At 41.6% G+C, this 19600-nt stretch overlaps 1 protein-coding gene across 21 annotated transcripts in view; it reads right to left on the minus strand.

Moving 5' to 3' along the window:
- Window positions 1-4107: 4107 nt before the first annotated feature.
- The window catches only part of CLIP1 (CAP-Gly domain containing linker protein 1), a 120890-nt gene continuing 105397 nt past the window's right edge, over window positions 4108-19600 (minus strand). For 11 of the 21 annotated variants that reach the window (XM_073313331.1, XM_073313327.1, XM_073313342.1 and 8 more), the window contains 7 exons: window positions 17716-17768; window positions 14673-14693; window positions 11305-11422; window positions 10662-10821; window positions 9778-9827; window positions 6688-6809; window positions 4108-5897 (listed from right to left, as the gene is read on the minus strand). In XM_073313331.1, the coding sequence (XP_073169432.1) occupies window positions 5675-5897; window positions 6688-6809; window positions 9778-9827; window positions 10662-10821; window positions 11305-11422; window positions 14673-14693; window positions 17716-17768 (747 nt within the window). In that variant the 3' untranslated portion in view covers window positions 4108-5674. Of the gene's footprint in view, window positions 5898-6687; window positions 6810-7201; window positions 8908-9777; window positions 9828-10661; window positions 10822-11067; window positions 11157-11304; window positions 11423-14672; window positions 14694-14839; window positions 14937-17715; window positions 17769-19600 lie in introns of those variants that run through there. The other 10 variants (XM_073313343.1, XM_073313341.1, XM_073313340.1 and 7 more) reach the window with 6 other exon arrangements.

The raw sequence follows: 19600 nt of genomic DNA on the forward strand, positions 1-19600 counted from the left end.
CTCAGGCCCCGCCTCCTCGAGCCCCAGAAGGCTCCCAACGACCCGGCCCCGCCCCCGGGGCCCGGCTATAACGGCCGCCCCGCGCGCCGGGAGGCGGCAGCGCAGACACGTGACCCCAGTGACGGGACGGGTGTGGGACCCTTAGCCGCGGAGCTTGTCCTGCCCCGGGGCATTGAAGGAGCTGTGAGGAGAGGGCAGCTGGGTACGAGAGTAACGGCCGCTCCCCCGGGGGGGGTATTGGGGTAGCGGGCCCTGCTCCGGGGGGGAGAATATTGGGGTAACGGCCGCTCCCCCGGGGGGGGTATTGGGGTAGCGGGCCCTGCTCCGGGGGGGAGAATATTGGGGTAACGGCCGCTCCCCCGGGGGGGTATTGGGGTAGCGGGCCCTGCCCCGGGGGGGCCACGAGGATAACGGCTCCGGGGGGGAGAATATTGGGGTAACGGCCGCTGCCCCGGGGGGGTATTGGGGTAGCGGGCCCTGCCCCGGGGGGGCCACTGGGATAACGGCTCCGGGGGGGAGAATATTGGGGTAACGGCCGCTGCCCCGGGGGGGGTATTGGGGTAGCGGGCCCTGCTCCGGGGGGGAGAATATTGGGGTAATGGCCGCTGCCCCGGGGGGCGGAATATTGGGGTAACGTCACCTTGCCTTGGAGGGGATATTGGGATAACGGCCGCTGCCCCCGCGGGGGCCACTGGGGTAACGTCACTGGCCCCCGGGGGGGGGAAGGGATACTGGGGTAACGGCATCTGCCCCGGGGGTGGGGTACTGGGGTAACAGCACCTGCACTGAGGAGGGAGAGTTACTGGGGTAACAGCACCCGTGGGGTAGGGGGACCGGATGTCCCAATTTTATTGCCCCAATATTTGGGGCTTTGTCTGATATAGGTGACTGTTACCCCCCATTACGTCCCGATTTTTCACACTTGCTGGCCGGTCACCCTGCCATGGTGGGAGGGGTTCTTACTGGAATCTCTATCTTAGGGCTGGTCTATGGTTAAATAGGTTGCCACCCTGGCCACCTCACCTCAGAGCGTGACTGAAATCGCAGCCCTACCCTATGTAGCTAGGGCTGGCAAAAATTGTAGACACAGAGGGCTGGTCCCTGCTACAAAGGTAGGTCAGGGCTGTAAAAACGTCACTGCTTATGGGGTGTAATTAAGGTGACCTAAGCCCCACTGTCACCATCAGTAGGTCGACTGAAGAATTTCTAGTTTAGAAATACCCAGTTATACTGGGGAAATATTCTTTTGTTTGCCAGTATTAGCTGTGTCCGCACAGGGACAGTTATACCAGCAAACCCATTTCAATGAAGACAAGGTCTTGTTAAAAAAAAAATCACCCCCCCAAGTGCCAGCCATGCTGCTATATCTCATTTCATTACTGGTATAAGTCTCTAGCCCTTATAGAGTTAAAATTTTGCACTAGAGTAGGAGTTGATAAAGCTGGGTCTCTGTTGCTTTTCAGTAAACATTGGAGACAGAACTAAAAGCCTTGTAGTGTGTTATGAGCAGTGCTGGAGGTAATGTGGAAAAAGCTGTTTTAGCCGTGGCTTGGTGATCCATAAATAATAAATCTGTGATTGGCAAGTTCCAGCCATAGAATCATAGAAATGTAGGGCTGGAAAGGACCTCAAGAGGTCATCTAGTCCATCCCCCTGCACTGAGGTAGGACCAAGTAAACCTAGATCTTCCCTGACAGGTGTTTGGCTAACCCAAGGGTAGCCAACCTGTGGCTCCAGAGCCACATGCAGCTCCTTCAGAAGTTAATATGCGGCTCCTAGTATAGGCACCGACTGCGGGGCTGGAGCTACAGGCGCCAAATTTCCAATGTGCTGGGGAGTGCTCACTGCTCAACCCCTGGCTCTGCCCCCACTCCACCCATTCCTGTCCCCTCCCTTGAGCTTGCCCTGCCCTTGCTCCTCCCTCCCCCAGCACACCATGGAACAGCTGATCAGGCGGGAGAAGGAGGTGCTTATCAGTGGGCAGGAGGCACTGATGGGGGGCTGATGACGTATTACTGTGGCTCTTTGGGAATGTACATTAGTAAATTCTGGCTCCTTCTCAGGCTCACATTGGCCACCTCTGCGCTAACCTGTTCTTGAAAACCTCCAATGATCAGGATTCCACAACCTTCCTTGTAAGCCTACTCCAGGGCTTAACTATCCTTATAGTTAGAATTTTTTTTTCCAATACCAACCTAAATTTCCATTGCTGGAGATTAACTTCAGTGGACATGGAGAACAATTGATCACCATCCTCTTTAAACCAGTTCTTAGACTTATCAGGTCTCCTCTCAGTCTTCTTTTCTGAAGATTAAGTATGTCCAGTTTTTTTAACCTTTCTTCATAGGGCAGGTTTCTGGAGGTGGTGAGTGGTTCCAGCTGAGTCCATTGCCTAGAATATTCCCTAATGTCCCATCTTAACTTGCTTAGAGGAGGGCCCCCCTTGTGCCAAATAACTTACGTGTGACCATAAGCCTCAGTTGCATATGACCCCTCATCTTCTGTCCCTATCAGCCAGGTCTCCCTCTGCTAGGGTCTTCTTCAGTTGTGGGAGCCTAAAGTTAGACAACTACATAGAGGTGGCTGAGGTAGCAAGCAGCACAATTCCTGTTGGATTAAGGGCCTAACATTAGCCTCCATGTTTGAAAACACTGGCTCTAGCTCTTAACTGACCCTTTCATTCTGACATGCCATTAACGTAAACCATCAGAAACTGCTTCCTTGAGAAAAGCATTGCAGAGTGCTCAAGATGCTACAGGCTAGGGATACTCAGACAGTGGTTCAGGAGCAAATTAGCGATCAACCTTACCCAAAAGAGCCACAGTAGTGTGAACTGATTGTTTCATTTACTATTTTTATATTATATATTTATATTATATAATTCTCATAGCAAAATGACTGACCAAGGATCATTTTATCAACTACAATTGGTTAACAATATAGTAAAAGCATCTTGATTGGTTAATAATTAAATTACACAGTGTTTTAATATGTGCTGCAAAGAGCTGCAGGAGACACATTGATAAGCCACTTGTGGCTCTTGAGCCTCAGTCTGAGTATCACTGTTTTAGGCCTTTTGACAACTCCTTCTACTCAAGCATGCTTCTTCGCACCCCCCCCCCCTCCACCAAATCTCTCTCTCAGCTGGCCAGGCAGTAGCCACATCCCTTTATTCTTGCTGTCTCTCCCCATCCTGTCCAGGTTTGTTACTGCCCCAAAGCTCAACAGGTAAAAAATACACCAGGACAGCATGTGTTACAATCCTGCTGTATTCTAGATTGAATTTCCTGACAAGTGGGAGTTGTTTTCATGGCACAATTTCTGTCTGCAACAGCAGAAGCTTTGGCACAATCCATGGTGAATGTTTAGCTATTGACCAACAACTTTCAAACCTCCCCTACACCAGGTAGACAAGGAAATGACCCAGATGTAACCGATGGGGAAATGCCTTTGAGAGTGTACAAATCTGTCAAGATACTGTGTTAGCTGTACTAAGTTAATAATTATTTGTAGTGCAGTAGTTCAGAGGCCCTGATCAGAGCTCCATTGTGCACATACAGCACCTGCCCCAGTGTTTAAATCCACATCAGAGACTCTGTTTTCACTGGAATTTAAAATATATATAATATGTAAACATTTCTATTAAAGTTATGTTTTGCAAATTATTTTTTTTAGAAAGCCTAAATTTTGGTCTTAAATAGACCTGCGTATCCATTTGAATGTAAAGCCACTATACATTTTAGAAGCTTCACTGCCACCTCTTGACCTTCCAAAACATATCCTCCTTGAATGAGAAGTAAATCTCAGACAGCCTTTCTTCATTAAAAATAATCGGCTCTAGAACACACATTGTTTGGGTCCCCAGCAGCCCAAATGGAATTTTTCTTACCCAATCACTTCCTTTCTAGTAGGATAATCCCACACAATCCATAATGGATGGGCTCTTTTCCTGTGGGATTTGGAGGTACAGGGATGTGGATAGGGTTCTGGGAACATCAGACATCAGTCACTAGAAAAGTTCTTCCATTTATCTATTTCTTTTTGATTTCTAAATAACAAGAAGGGCCCCTGCACAATCTGAGAAATAGCAAGAATGCAAGACAAAGGTGACAAGAGAATAACCATTTAATAAAGGAGAAACAGTACACTCATTCTTCAAATTAATACTGATTTCCCTGCTTTTGTTCCTATTACTATAATACATTCATTACCCCAAATTTAAAATGATTACAGATTTACTTTATATCATGTGCCAGATACTTGGTTGATAATCTTGAGAAAAATACATCAAAGGCTTATATACAGTTATAGAAAAGAGTAAACACTATACTGTATGTTGTACAGGTAGCAGGGAAGATACAGTATAGTTTCAGTTCTTTTTACATATGCTAGAAGACATTCAAAAGAAGATAGATTTAAGCCATCTGAATAAATGATTTAGGGCCCAGTGGGGTCCACCCTGGTTCATGTTGAGTGTTTTCTTACTATATGAATAGCCCCTCTGAAACTAATTTAATTGTCCATGTAATATGGTACATCTCAACATTAGTACGAGTGACACAAGCTAGACCACGTTGTGTTTGATGGTTTAGATTTCTTCATTCCTTATGTTTTTGCTTATAAGAAAATCCACAATTATTAATGTTGAATTTTCCATGTTACATCCATCTGAAAATAAAATAAAAACCAGGGAAACCATATCATGAAATAGTTAGCATAAATGCTTAGTTTCCTATGGACTTTACTGAAAGCTCGAGGATACAAGTGTGCTGGAAGATTTTTTTCACAGGAAACACGTTAATAAAAATCTCCCAATACTGAGGTGGTTTTATATTTTTAAGTCAACAAATGAAGTAGTCATGTTGTACTGTTTATCCCATAAACAGGTCCTGTGATGAGTTCTAATAAAATTTAAAAACGTGAATGAGAAGACATGTTTTTTCCAAAATATAATTTTAATATATATATGTATATATACACACACTCTATAGAAGCTGAAATGGATGTCACATAAAGTGTGCACAGCATACAGGTTTTTAAAAATTCCCCACAGTAGCTTATGTTTTCTTACCTGCTTCATGATTTTAAAAATGTCATACTGTAGTCCAATGGAAAGAAAGGCACTACGTTTACAGGTAGTGCACAGAGCTCAAGTTCTTTGATCAAGAGCACAGTAAAATAGTTAATGAGTAGAGGAAAATAAAGATGAAATATTTCTCAACCCATTCCAGTGTCAAAAGCTTAAAAAAAATCTAAATATACAAATGCAGCCTTAGAATGTCTTAGTGCAAATATGAAAATTAACAGCATAATTTTAAGGTATTTAAATAAGCTATAACATAACTATAATGCTTCGTTCCTATACATTTTTCCTATCAATAAATTTAATGGCGTAGGGGACATTTCTTGTTCGAAATGGTTCATACCCAGAAGTTGGGAATAAATGGCAAAAAGTCATTATTAAATAATTTATTTATACGTCACTTTAGTTTATTAAGGGGGGAATAAGGTATTTATGAATAAAAGATCAAAATATCTATAGGTTTGAAACCGAGGATGTGTGTGTCAAGAATCACTGTCCCTTTTCCTGATGTCTGTACACACAAATGCTGGTGGAGTAAACTGTCCAATTAGTGCATACAAATAAAGTTTGTTTTCCTGGCCTTGTATTGCATTAGTAGGTCTCGTCGTCATTGCAATTGGTTGTCCAGTGCCCGAACACTTCACAGATTTCACAATAGGGGCGCTCTTCTTTTCTGCTGCCATGATAAGTCGAATGGGGAGGGTCATCTGATGCCTGTGCCTGAGTTGGACAGTCTTCAGTTTCATGGAGATCAAAGCAGTCGCAAATATCACAGAAGAGGCGAGGTTTTTTCTTTGACTGATTTTCATCCTCGCTGCAAGATCAAAATTGGTATAGGTTAGGCTGGATATTCTCTTAAAGGAGAACAAACCCAAAGGACATTATAATAAACTTCCACCAAAAAAACACTTTTTTAAAAATAAAAGTTTATAACAACATCCAATACGGTTAAAACCAAGGCATATATCAGTGGATCACAAGCAGCAAAGAGAATCATTGCTCCCCCCGGCCAAAAAAAGGCAGCAAAGCTTCTGGATTCCCCCGTAGCTCTGCAGTTGCTCAAATTCTTCACATGGTGATTATACCCACTCTAGCCAATAAACAAATTATTCATTACATTTTTTAATCTACACAAATACACATCCACTATTTCAAAGGCATTTGTATGAACTGGTAAAAATAGTTTCTTTTTTCACTGATACAGGGGATATGACACCACAATTAATTTAAAAAAAACGCTGAGTTCTGGACTGGTTCCTCCACATTTGCACTCAGACACCAGCTTCTAAGAGTAGAGGGTATTTTCCTAATTTGTAGAGGGCCAGGGTCACTGTTGGGAATTGATAACTAGGACATGCTGATGTTTGTTTCAGAGCTGCAGAGAAAGAGCATGTGCTACCAGTTAGAAGTTAGAGATGGACCAGAAAAGGTCTGGATCCAGCCACCTCAGAGATATGGGCAAGTCACATTTGCACTTCATGGCTCAGGTCTCTCGCTCTGTCAGCAGTCAGGCTGACCTGCTTCAGCTGCACAGGCTGACAGAAGTGATTTATACTGGAATCAGCACAACACAAACCAAACACCTTTTCCTTTAATATTAATACCTGTCATAATTGTTTATCTCCTCATTGCCATTGAGAGCTGCTTCAGACATCATTTCCACCTTCAACTTTAATTCTTCATTTTTCCTTTGAAGATCCACTATTACTGAATTCAGGAAGTCAATCTGGGAGATTTAGAACAAAGAGTAACATATTTAGAACAAAAAGAAAAGGAGGACTTGTGGCACCTTAGAGACTAACAAATTTATTTGAGCATAAGCTTTCGTGAGCAGCTCACTTCATCGGATTATTAGTGAGACACCATGGGTATAATAGGTGAATGGGCCCTAAAGGGGCAATGGAACAATACAGAGCATGCGTTATCTCTGAACTTGGGCCCCTCAAAGGTAGACTGAACCCCCAGACCAGATTACAGGCATTTACAGCATCCTGATAAAAGAATGAGTTTTCCCATAGCTGAATAGAAAGCAGCTAAATGAGCTAAGCAATACGTAGCAAATTAATGCAGCGAATAAAAAAGTGTAGAAAGCAGAAACAAACCATATGCTGATTGGAGGAAAATGTTGCCAGCAGCGGATGAAAGCAAGGGACATGAGGAGAAAAAAACAGAAAGAGAAACCAGAGGTTAGAATGTTAATGACACTGCTTCTAATCTATACACACACTAGGAAACAGTTACTAGGAAACAGAATGGTATTCCCCATTCCAGGACTTTACTGTTAATCAAATAAACATAGAATCATAGAAGATTAGGGTTTGGAAGAGACCTCAGGAGATCCTCTAGTCCAACCCGCCGCTCGAAGCAGGACCAACACCAACTAAATCATCCCAGCCAGGGCTTTGTCAAGCTGGGCCTTAAAAACCTTTAAGGATGGATATTCCACCACCTCCCTAGGTAACCCATTCCAGTGCTTCACCACCCTCTGAGTGAAATAGTTTCTCCTAATATCCAACCTAGTATCCAACTTCCCGCACTGCAACTTGAGACTATTGCTCCTTGTTCTGTCATCTGCCACCACTGAGAACAGCCAAGCTCCATCCTCTTTGGAACCCCCTTTCAGGTAGTTGAAAGCAGCTATCAAATCCCCCCTCACTCCTCTCTTCTGCAGACTAAACAACCAGTTCCCTCAGCTCCAGCCACCTGATCATTTTCATTACACTTCGCTGGACTCTCTCCAATTTGTCCACATCCTTTCTGTGGCGGGAGACCCAAAACTGGATGCAATACTCCAGATGTGGCCTCACCATTGCTGAATAGAGGGGAATAATCACTTCCCTCGATCTGCTGGCAATGCTCTGACTAATGCAGCCCAATATGCCGTTAGCCTTCTTGGCAACAAGGGCACACTGTTGACTCATATCCAGCTTCTCGTCCACTGTAATCCCCAGGTCCTCTTCTGCAGAACTGCTGCTTAGCCAGTCAGTCCCCAGCCTGTAGCGATGCACGGGATTCTTCCATCCTAAGTGCAGGACTCTGCACTTGTCCTTGTTGAACCTCATCAGATTTCTTTTGGCCCAATCCTCCAATTTGTCTAGGTCACTCTGGACCCTATCCCTACCCTCCAGCATATCTACCTCTCCCAGCAGCTTAGTGTCATCGTGAACTTGCTGAGGGTGCAATCCATCCCATCATCCAGATCATTAATAAAGATGTTGAACAAAACCGTCCCCAGGACCGACCCCTGCTTGATACCAGCTGCCAACTAGACATCGAGCCCTTGATCACTACCCGTTGAGCCCGACAATCTAGCCGGCTTTGTATCCACCTTATAGTCCATTCATCCAACCCATACCTTTTTAACTTGCTGGCAAGAATACTGTGGGAGATCATATCAAAAGTTTTGCTAAAGTCAAGATATATCGTGTCCACCGCTTTCCCCATATCCACAGGGCCAGTTATCTCATCAAAGAAGGCAATCAGGTTGGTCAGGCATGACTTGCCCTTGGTGAATCCATGCTGACTGTTCCTAATCACCTTCCTCTCCTCCAAGTGCTTCAAAATGGAGCTGTTCCATGATTTTTCCAGGGACTGAAGTGAGGCTGACCGGTCTTAGTTCCCCAGGTTCTCCTTCTTCCCTTTTTTAAAGATGGGCACTATATTTGCCTTTTTCCAATCATCCAGGACCTCTGCTGATCGCCACAAGTTTTCAAAGATAATGGCCAATGGCTCTGCAATCACCTCAGCCAATTTCCTCAGCACCCTCAGATGCATTAGATCCGGACCCATGGACTTGTGCACGTTACATATTACATTCCACTCATCTTTAAACAGGCGAAATTGTTTCATGGTTATGCACACTATTTTTTGTTTCCTGCAACATCTATCCTCATGGATGGTAAACTGGATAACTTTACAGGTTCTTTAGCTAAAGTAATAACCATCGTCTCATTTGTGCAAGTTTTTCCATAAGCCTTTTACCAAGACTATTCCGTTATACCTGAGCAATTCCCCCACCCCAGTTTGAGTGAAATTCTGTAGCTAGGTTAATGAAGCAAAGACCAATGTTTTCAACTGCATGAGCCTGAAGATAGGTACCTGCTTTTCTGAGTTAGCAAGCATCAAGATTCTCATGGGATTAAAGACTTAGCTTTAGCATCTAGGGTTGAAAATTCTGGCCTTAGCTTTTAACTGATTCTCTTAATCTGATGTGCCATTAATGTGGCCCAATCAGAAACAGCTTCCTTGATCTACTGAGTGCACTCAATAAGCAACAACCTTTCTGGCAGCTCCTCCCAGCCAGGCATGCGCCTTCCTACCAGTTCTTCTCAGATGGCTCGTCAGTTGCTGTCGCCTGTGACCAGACAGCGGGTCTGGATTCTTTCTGGGGCTCTTTACTTGCCATAAAGCATCCTGTTCTTCTGCCTCTACCCTCTTGCCCTGGTTCCTTCCTGGCTACACATCCCCAAGGCCACTTCCACAGCTGCCACACACCTCCATCATCCTCTTCCCTCTGCCATTCATATTCTCCCTCATCTACTCTGAGAATCAGGAACGAAGGGGTTACAAATCAATCCATTACAACCCTATTTAGATAGGATCTAGTAAGCTATCTTTGGGAAGACATTTTACTCAAGCCCAGGCTGCTAAAAGTATGTTTCTACTTTAGAGTGCTGATATTTCAGATCCAATACCTGGCTCTCCTTTGCTTTTTCTTCTTGGAGAGGATTAGCAGCAGTGTCACCTTTTAGAGAAAAAAAGCAACATGTAAAAATCCTGCAACCTTATTATGAAACATACAATAACAAACCAAAACCATGTAAGTTCTCTACCCTCTGGGATAACCTCATGTCCATATATTTCGAAATTAGTCAGTAGAAGCCATCAATAAAGTGACTTATGTTGATATATCTGATATTTAGCACTGGTATGTTATACAGAAGTACTTTCAATATCATACATTACGTGTTCAAGTGATATGCAAGCAATAACTAATCCTTACAAAATTCCTTATGAGGCAAATATTCGCTCCATTTTACAGATGGAGAAATCAAGGCAGAAACTGTAAGGGACTTGGAAAAAAGTAGAGGGAGTCCACACAAAATCTGGGTTTAGAACTCACAAGGGTCCTGGCTCACAGTCCTGTCCTAAGACCAGGTCTGATTTCTTTTCCTGGTGTGAGAAAACAGGTTTCCAGGAGTCATAATAGACTTCATTAAGAAATGCTCTTTTGCACAGGAAAAATATACCATTTATAGGGATAGGAATTTGAAATGGATTCACGTAGATATTTCAGGACAAATTCATCACTGATGTAAGTGGGAGCAACTAGTGACATCAATAATGTTATCAGATTTTAAGATTTTAATTTAGTCCCATTTCCTTCATTCAAAGTCTTCAACTTGACTATTGAACAATGGTAAAGCCATCTCAGTAGAGGAAGTTCAACATATTAAGATCTCTGCTAATAGTCTGGTTTACAGGTACGCAATATTGATCAGTTAACAGCAAAGGTATGAAAATGCTCAAGTAGACCAGAGTGGGAGCACTGATACAGTAAATGGACAGTCTGTGTTACCTGAGGAGCTAGTTATAGAAGACGGCTGTTTCTTGTTCTCTTTGAGTTTCTGCTCCAGGTTCTTCACCTTTTGCTCAAGTTTCAATTTATCAGACTCCAATGATTGAACTACTGACTGCAAGGTTTTTGCAGAGGCATTTTCTCCACGGAGCACTGTGATCTGCAATAATTAATTGGAAATGCTTAGGCAGTTTGGAGTAAAACCAAAAGCAATGAGGGAATGTTATTATAGTAGAATAAATGCTAGATTACCACCAAAAAGATAAGCCATTAAACACGTGACTGAAACACAAAAACAATGTTTAAAACCTACTTTGATTTGAAAAAAGTAAAGACAGAAATAGCAACAAGCTCTTCAAAAGCGAGCCCTCAAAGCATGATTTTATATCCCTATTTAGACACCTACGTAAACAAGTGGCCTAATTTTCAGAAGTGCTGAGAGAACCCACAACTAAGGAAGCCAGTGGATGCTGAGCTCCTCTGAATATCAGCCACCTATTGGGACACCAAAGGAATGATTTAGAAGCTCAACTTTAGGGACCAGTTTTGGAAAAATCTGTATGTTCCAGAATTCATTAATAAAATGTTTTAAAAAAGCCAATGACAGCTTACAGTTTTGACTACTATGGTTCTAAAAAGATACCTCATTTCTGAGTTTTTCCAGTTCTTCATCTTTCTCTGTGATCAAGGCACTAGTAACACTGATGGATTTCTGTAAAGAAGCTCTCTCTTCATCTATTTCTTTTTTTAATACGGATTCTCTAAAAGAAAGTCAAAGAGTTCCAGAAATCATCTGAAGAGTTGTTCAGTTAACATTGCTTAAATCAACCTACTCTGAAACAAGAAAATTAGGTTTCATATTTTAATATTTTAAATTAACTATCATTAGAAAATTTTCTTAAAAGCATGTTTCGGTTCTATATTTCACTGAGATTTTATATTTGCAAAATCATTTTGGATTTTACTACTGTGGAAACAAAACAAAAAGTTTACCTACGTAGACACATGCCAGAATCTGCATATCATCGCATCCATTGAATTTAAAGAAAAAAGTTAATAGATTGGGGAGATATAGAATCAAAAAAACGTGTTGCACAGAATGATCCACAAAAAACTAACTTCAGAGTTGTGTTACTTCTTGGAATAACTATTAACAAGCAACAAAAAGTACATGCAAAGCTCATTATACAATTGTCATGCAAAGCATGGATGATGGTGGAAATATCAGCTGGTCCTCACTTATTTCAGTAATGTCATGTTCTCCATAGAGATATATTTTGAGAACTATTGGGCCTTAACAATAGCTACTGTCTCAGCAGAAATCCACTCAGAAATTGTTCTTTTACTACACAGAAGTAGACTTTTTAAACCCCAACATGGGAAATGGCACAGTTCATAAATGAGTAGGCTGTCTGAAAAGCACTCCATTCCTATTTGTTTTCATGCGTTGAGTAAATGACTTAAAAAGTAGTCCAATGGGTTGGAAGGTGGTGCAAAATGATACCACATGGGTACCATATTTAACAAATAACCCCACAGTGGTGAGGTCTGATTGAGCGTGTGGATTGAGCATTGAGGAAATAGTTTATCTTCTCAATAGCAAGGGAAAAAAGAGTGCCAATAACAGCAGACCAGAATAGGAATAAAATCCCAAAACGTTAAGGGATTTGATAAAGTCTTGTATTGTAATATTCATAAGTGTCCCAATTAATTCATGTACCCATATAATGAGAACTTGTGCTCTGAGGGCTACTGCTGCAAAAATACCTTTTAGTTTTGAAAGTAGCAGAGTTTCATGACAAACCATGATTTTCAAAATTGAGTGCTCAGAATAAGACTCTTACACCCCACATTTAAGCACCTAGAAAAGTGGTCTGATTTTCAAAAGCATGGATGCTCCATCAGCTTCCACTGATCCCCTTCAACAGGAACTGCTAGGAGCACCATGCTTTTGAAAATCAGACCACTTTTCTAGGTGTCTAAATTTGCAATTAGGAGCCTAACATTAGGCACCTCCTTTTTGAAAATCATGGCCATCTTTTCCAAGTTCTTAACAGTCTTTTTTTTATATACTTCTGAGAAAACTGACCACGTAATTTAACTGGAGGAGTACTTAAGTTTTAATCATGAAGGAGCAGATTCTTCAAGAAGATTGAATGTCATAATGATTGTCAGCCAAGTAATCAAACGAAACTAGCAATCTATTAAGACTATCCAAGTGGTCAGTATTACAGTATGTCCTTACAGAACAATGCACACTAGATATAGTATAACTGAAAGGCCCAAGATGGAGATTTTTAATATCCATGATATCTACAGTTAGTGAGACCCATGATATCCAGCCCATGACATACAATACTGTCAGTGACTCAGGATTAATAGAAAAATCAAGCAACAATGACCGTACAAGTAATTCTTTCATTGTTAAAATTATGCTTATACTCATGAATGGAAGCAGTAAGTGGAGAATCTGGGGTTTATGGAGAGTGATGTACACACCTCACAACATTCAGGTTCCTGTTTTTACAATGAAAGTAAATTTCACGGAAACACAAAATTGAAGTGTTGAGTAAAGAATCTCTCCTACTAATACAAACCTAGGCTTTTGTTAACAAAAAGCATTTAATGAGTCTCCCCTTAAGTGCTTTCACTGGCACTGATTCAGCAAACACTTAAGCACGTACTTAACTTTAAGCATGGGAGCAATGTCATGGGTTTTCAATGGGATTACTCACTGCTCTAAATTAAACACATGCTTAAATGCTTTGCTGAACTGGGGACGCTGTGTAGAGTGGTGAGACTGGATAGACAAAGCAAGGTCTGCAGAGAAACCCACGCTGTTTTTTGGGAGTAGCGGGAGGGGGCTGATGACATATTGCACTGATCTTCCCCCCCAGCCATAGAGCCCTGACCACACAGTATATTTGGAAGAAGGGAAAATATGTTGTGGAGGTGCTGCTCACAAACCCTTCATGTACAGGGACCCAATACCATGGGGTTTGTCTTTCCCCAGAAGGGAGAGGTGGAAGGGAAGATGGGAGCCCTCGGGGACTTGCATCAAAAGCTTGCATCAAAATATTGTCCAACATTTCAACTTTATCAAATCTTTATCTCAAAACATCACACAAATGTTCTGTATGAAAATCAGCGAAGGACTGGATGGCTGACCATTTTTTAGTATTGGTAAAAGGGGTAAATATAATGTGGGCACTGGGGAGGTCTGATACCTAAAGGAGGGCAAATTACACTGTACTTAGACGGGGAGAGATTGCATGCATTTATAAGTACTCTATGTGTGTGTATAACTCTATATTTTATAAAAACACAAGGGAGAAAGAAGAGGGGAGCAGAATGAAGGAGAGAAAACAAGAGGAGGAGAGAAAGATCCCTTTCATGTACCATTGCCTTATCATTTAGAGGGCAGTGTCTTTAGGAAGAAAATCTTGAAGTGTCATGGACCCACTCAGACATTCTAAAAAGTGCAAAAAGGAAAACCTACAAATACTTTAGGTGTGTTGCTTTAAGCAGCGTTTTCACTTAGGCCTGAATCACATTCACCTATCAGCATCACCAGATAATTCACTCATCTGATATTCTAATCTTCAATATCATCTGCAATACGAGGTAATATTAGGGTTAGTTAAACTAGAAGGATGCATGTTGAGTTGGAATTAGCTTTATATAATGACTTGCAAGAGAAAGCAGCTGGAAAATACTCATGATCATCGGGTAATAAGATGGGTGCTGTTATACAAAATTCATCCCTTCATACCACAAATGTCTATTTACTAACAAGTCTTGAATAGTTTAAGTAGCACATAGATGTTGGATTGTATGAGTTTTATACAACAATTCCAAGTGCTGTAAAGAAAACACCTGTATAAGAAGTTAAATTACACTCTGTGCAGAGTATATAAAAAGTTGTGTGGGATATGGATTCCTTTTCACATCAAATTACCCAGATTCTTCCCTTACTACAAAAATAAGAAATTCCAATAATGAAGCAAGTACCTTAAAGTGTTACTGGGCAAGCTTTAAAAATGCAAGATAACAAGAACCACATGTTAGAAACATGAGAGAGAAATGCAAAATACAGTAAAGAAGAACTAAATTTGCACTGACTTTTTTTTGTTGTAAAAAATAGAAATATATATACTGCTGAATATTTTACAAAACAAAAGCAAGACACTGAGGGACAAAGGCAGCCAAAAATATGTACAACAACTCTACTTAAAAAAAATTTATTTATTGTAACGTGGATAGACTTTCTTGAGTCTTACCATTAAAGACACACAGATATAGCAAAGGAAGCAAGGGTGGGAAAGGGAAGAGAGAGGAGTGAAATGAGTATTGATAAATAGCGCAAGCTCAAAGACAGTAAGACAGTTAGCAATCCACAATGAATCTAATGAGCTGAAGTCACATAGAATCCTCTCTTAGTTTCAGATTCATAACTATCAAACATTTGTCATTCCTGACTGGAATATTTCATAGACAGTCCATTGATACTAAAAGGAATTCCTGTGGGTGAAGGAAGGTGGGGAACCTGCTGCTAGCTGGACGTTTGGCCAAATTAAAATAAAAGATGTCCCCACTTCTGCATCCTGAAAAAGTCTAAGGAAGGCAGGGGGAAACATCAATGGACACCATCTTTAGTGTGTGTGCGGGGAGGGGGGGCGGGGGGGGGAGGAGGAAGCAGGGGGAGATATGGGTGAGGAAAGAGACATTTTTTATTTAATTAGGCATGGTTAGCTTAACTCCTATATTTTTTAACATAAAATTAATGTCACATTTCAGCAAATTTTAGCATCAGTGGCTTGCTCTCTGTTTGAATCAGGCTTACTTGTTCTAGTGCTTATTTTGGCCTTCATATCACAGCCTATTCCATAAAACAGGATACTCATGTTTGTCAAATGCGCCATTAAAACACTGGTGTTGCATGTAGACTTTTAGGACAAGTGACTGACGGTATGCAAGGATGGACAGATCTGGCAATCACTGTATAAGTGTCAGTGTTCCTGTACACCAGCTGCCAGAGATAGAGTATTCACAAATGTAAAAATGCATCATTAAATGTGTATCTGAGGGTAAGGATTTATTTTTTTATTGTACTGGACCTAATGATATTGTCCTTGCTTGTGAAGCTTTGCAAAAGGAGTCGAAATCTAACTGTAGCTTTAAATAATTACATTTTATGGTTCCTGGTTGAAATCAAGCTCAAAGAAGCCAACACACCATACACACCTTCTCATTTCTTCTATATTAGACATTCTGGAGCAGATCCCCAGCTGGGGTAAACTGTCACAGTTCGATTGACTTCTGCTAAGATATGACATTTTACACTAGATGAGGATCTGCCCCCTCCTCTATATTTTCAGGTTCTCTCTTCTCATTCCCATCCCTTTATTAAAAAACATACTTAAACTAGAGAATGTATCTAGATAGGCAAAAAGAAAAGGAGGACTTGTGGCACCTTAGAGACTAACCAATTTATTAGAGCATAAGCTTTCGTGAGCTACAGCTCACTTCTTCACTTCTTCTTCAGCTGTAGCTCACGAAAGCTTATGCTCTAATAAATTGGTTAGTCTCTAAGGTGCCACAAGTCCTCCTTTTCTTTTTGCGAATACAGACTAACACGGCTGTTACTCTGAAACCTATCTAGATAGGGGTTCTCAAACTTCACTGCACTGCGCCCCCTTCTGACAACAAAAATTACTACAAGACCGCAGGAGGGGGAACTGAAGCCTGAGTCTGCCAAAGCCAAAACCCAAGCCCCACTGCCCTGGGCAGGGAAAGGGTCAAAGCTGAAGCTCAAGGGCTTCAGTCCCAGCCAGGAGGCCTGTAACCTGAGCCCTGCTGCCCAGCACTGAATCCGTCAGGCTTCGGCCCTGAGCCCCACCAAGTCCAAGTCAGCCCTGGCAATCCCATTAAAATGGGGTCGCGACCCACTTTGGGGTCCCAACCCACAGTTTGAGAACTGCTGATCTAGATACTGGGTGATCCTAGTAACAGAATGAGTTAAGGTCTCAGTGTCCTATGATACTCTATGATCTTGCATCTGTGCATTATTATAATGATCAGATCCATTGCTTTTACTTGTGTAATATACCATGTACATACTGTCCTTTGGAAAAGTGCAAAATGTAATAGAGCATAGCACATCCAAAGGAAATCAAGTGGTTAGGGAACAAAAATGGGGTCAACACATTAGAAGTAAAACTAAGAATCTTTGCATGAATATTAAGATGACATCTGATACCTGCCAATAAAATTACAAAAAAAAAAGTAGTAATTTTACTGTTTTATTTGATAGAGTTCAGCTTAATGATCCCTCTGTTAGCCAGAGGAATCAGTTTTGTGAAGAGCAGGATCCTTCCCCAAGCATCACACAATTTCTCCAAGACAAATCTACAGTTTTTCCTACGTACAGCTCACACGATGGTACCTGTCCAAGTGAGCTTTCTAGTTTTCCTTAACAAACACTACATTAAATGGGACCGGAGTAAAGTTTGTACTTTGGGACCATTCACTGGAGAATATGGTTTCCAATGGAGGAGTCCCAGCAATCCAGAACAATCTCATAGTATGTAAAAACAGTGGTGAAATAAGTGGGAGTTGCCTTATGTGCATTTGTCAGATGTGTAAGCGATCTAATACTCTGGCAGAGACTAAAAATATCACTAAACTATTTGGTTACTGAAATTAGGAGAATTTAGCATCAGTAAAAGGTAGGAGACAGTTAATTGAATAACAGCAGCTGGTAAATACTAGATTAAGTTCTGCTGAATGTGTCCTAATATTAAGCCAATTACATTTTCACCCAACTTTTAGCGTGGAAAATAGTAAAAATATTGTTTGCATGTATTTTTAGTATTCCATATGCAAAATTATTTCAATGCCAAACTGTGCAACAGTCCCAGTACATTTCACTACTGGAGGATAGGAAGAAAAGAACCACATTTTTCTGTACTATTAGCTTTGTATTACATTTTGTTACGGTTTCCACAGAACTGTATACTTGAACACACACACACACACACCTGGAAAAGCTTACCTCTTTTTCATCTCTAACAACTGGTTATTGAGTACAGATCTCTCCTCTTCCAGCTAAAACATAAACATCAGAAGTGAGCATTTAGTGAATACACCAAGAATCAAATGGTTTGTTCAATTTAACATATCCTAGTTTCCCCACGTCTGCCGCGGCTACTGAAGCATGGAACATTTTTGGCAAAGTAATTTGTTTTCTCCAGGGGCAACATAAATATAATCACAGATTGTTCAATGAACAGGGATGTTAACTAGCACTTGTAGGCATAACCAGGACACGCTGCACAGGAAAACACTGCCTCTACAGGTCCAGTGGCCTGGGTTAATGAGTGCAAATAGGCTCAACTAGTTTGCAAGAGTCCAGGCACCTTTATAACAATACATCATCTACTTCACCAATGATGGGTGATGTAAACTGCAACCCATCATCCAAACATGGTATCAGGAAAAACTGTTAACATAAACTGGGTGTGAAAGCAGTGATCAACAGAGAAGGTACATGGATTAAATGAGACCTTATTAGAAAGATAGCAACTAGGTCACTCTCAGTCTGATGAAATTCTTCATCATTTCAGTGAGCCCTTGTTTTATACCAATTAATCATTATTCAATGTGCAGTGCAGACCAGATGTGGAATACCATCAAATTAAATTACTCCTGGGAATGCCAGTGGCACATAAGGGTGTCCAAAGAGATTGCGCATACTGGGCATCCAGAGCAAAGTAAATTATAGGGGGAGTGAAGGTCTGTCTGTCATCCTCAGGTCTGAGGATAAGTTCAGGTCACAAGGATGTTAATTTTCATTGCCCATCCTCAAGTACTGTAAGGCTTCCTGTTTTAGGATTGGTGGTTCTCTTATTGCTGGGGTACAACGTTACATGACATTGCTTATGTATTCATTTGAACAGCAGTAGAACCAAGAGAGAGAACTAAGGCCACTGAATTATCTAAAGGCTCAGAAAATAACAAAATCTCCTTCTATAGGAGACTGATCGTATGGAAGAGCCAGCAGCCGTGCAAGACCCTGCTAAATGACCTCAATAGCAGGGATCTTTGGATTATATGCCATCATATTCCTGCGAGCACGTTGGAAGTCAAAAATAGCAATTTCACTGACAGAACAAAGCACACCCCCTGCTTCTGAGGATTTGTTGTCTGCCTCCTACACACAAGCAGGCTATATTATCTCCTTGAATTCTGTGCTTCTGTAGAAGCTAGTGGGGAAGCAGTGAAATTCTGCAGGGAGAAGGGTTTAGTTTAAAAGTCCTGAAAGAAACGGTGTCCTTAAAAAGCTACATATTTAACCAATGCTCACATAGGTAGGGGACCATGTACATGAGTATCACATAGGAGGACAATGGGGGTAGGTGGATTCTATGTCCAGAATCTCAGCCCTCTCTAAGTCCACCATTCACCCAGCTAATCACTTTTCCCCTTTGAGATATTTTTAAAAATCCCTCATCCTCAGATAAGACACTTGTGGATCACACCCCTTTGGTTGCCTTTTCTTGGAGTAAACAACTTGCTTTCCTTCATCAGTAGGCATCATTTGCAGCTCCCCACAGGCCACCTGTGCAGCATTAACCTCGCACCAACAAGTAACACAGTCCAGCATCCAGTTGCTTGGGTTCCCTCTGGGATGGCCTCATTTTTCAGTGCTTAACTCCTTTTGCTCTCTACTCTCTTCAGACTTTGAAAATCCCTGAAAGCCACAATCATAATGCCCCCAAAATGTGCATCCCTTTCCCACGTCACACTGCCACCTTGCTGCCAGCTCAGCTGCCTTCTGAACAGTTCCATGGGTGCAGAAGTTACTCCTGCTCCTGTCTAGCTTTGCAAATCCCACAGCATTTATGACAAGATGGAAACAGAAAAGAAAACATCAATGA

The sequence above is a fragment of the Lepidochelys kempii genome, chromosome 15, assembly GCF_965140285.1.
Source record: "Lepidochelys kempii isolate rLepKem1 chromosome 15, rLepKem1.hap1, whole genome shotgun sequence".
NCBI classification, from domain to species: Eukaryota; Metazoa; Chordata; order Testudines; family Cheloniidae; genus Lepidochelys; species Lepidochelys kempii.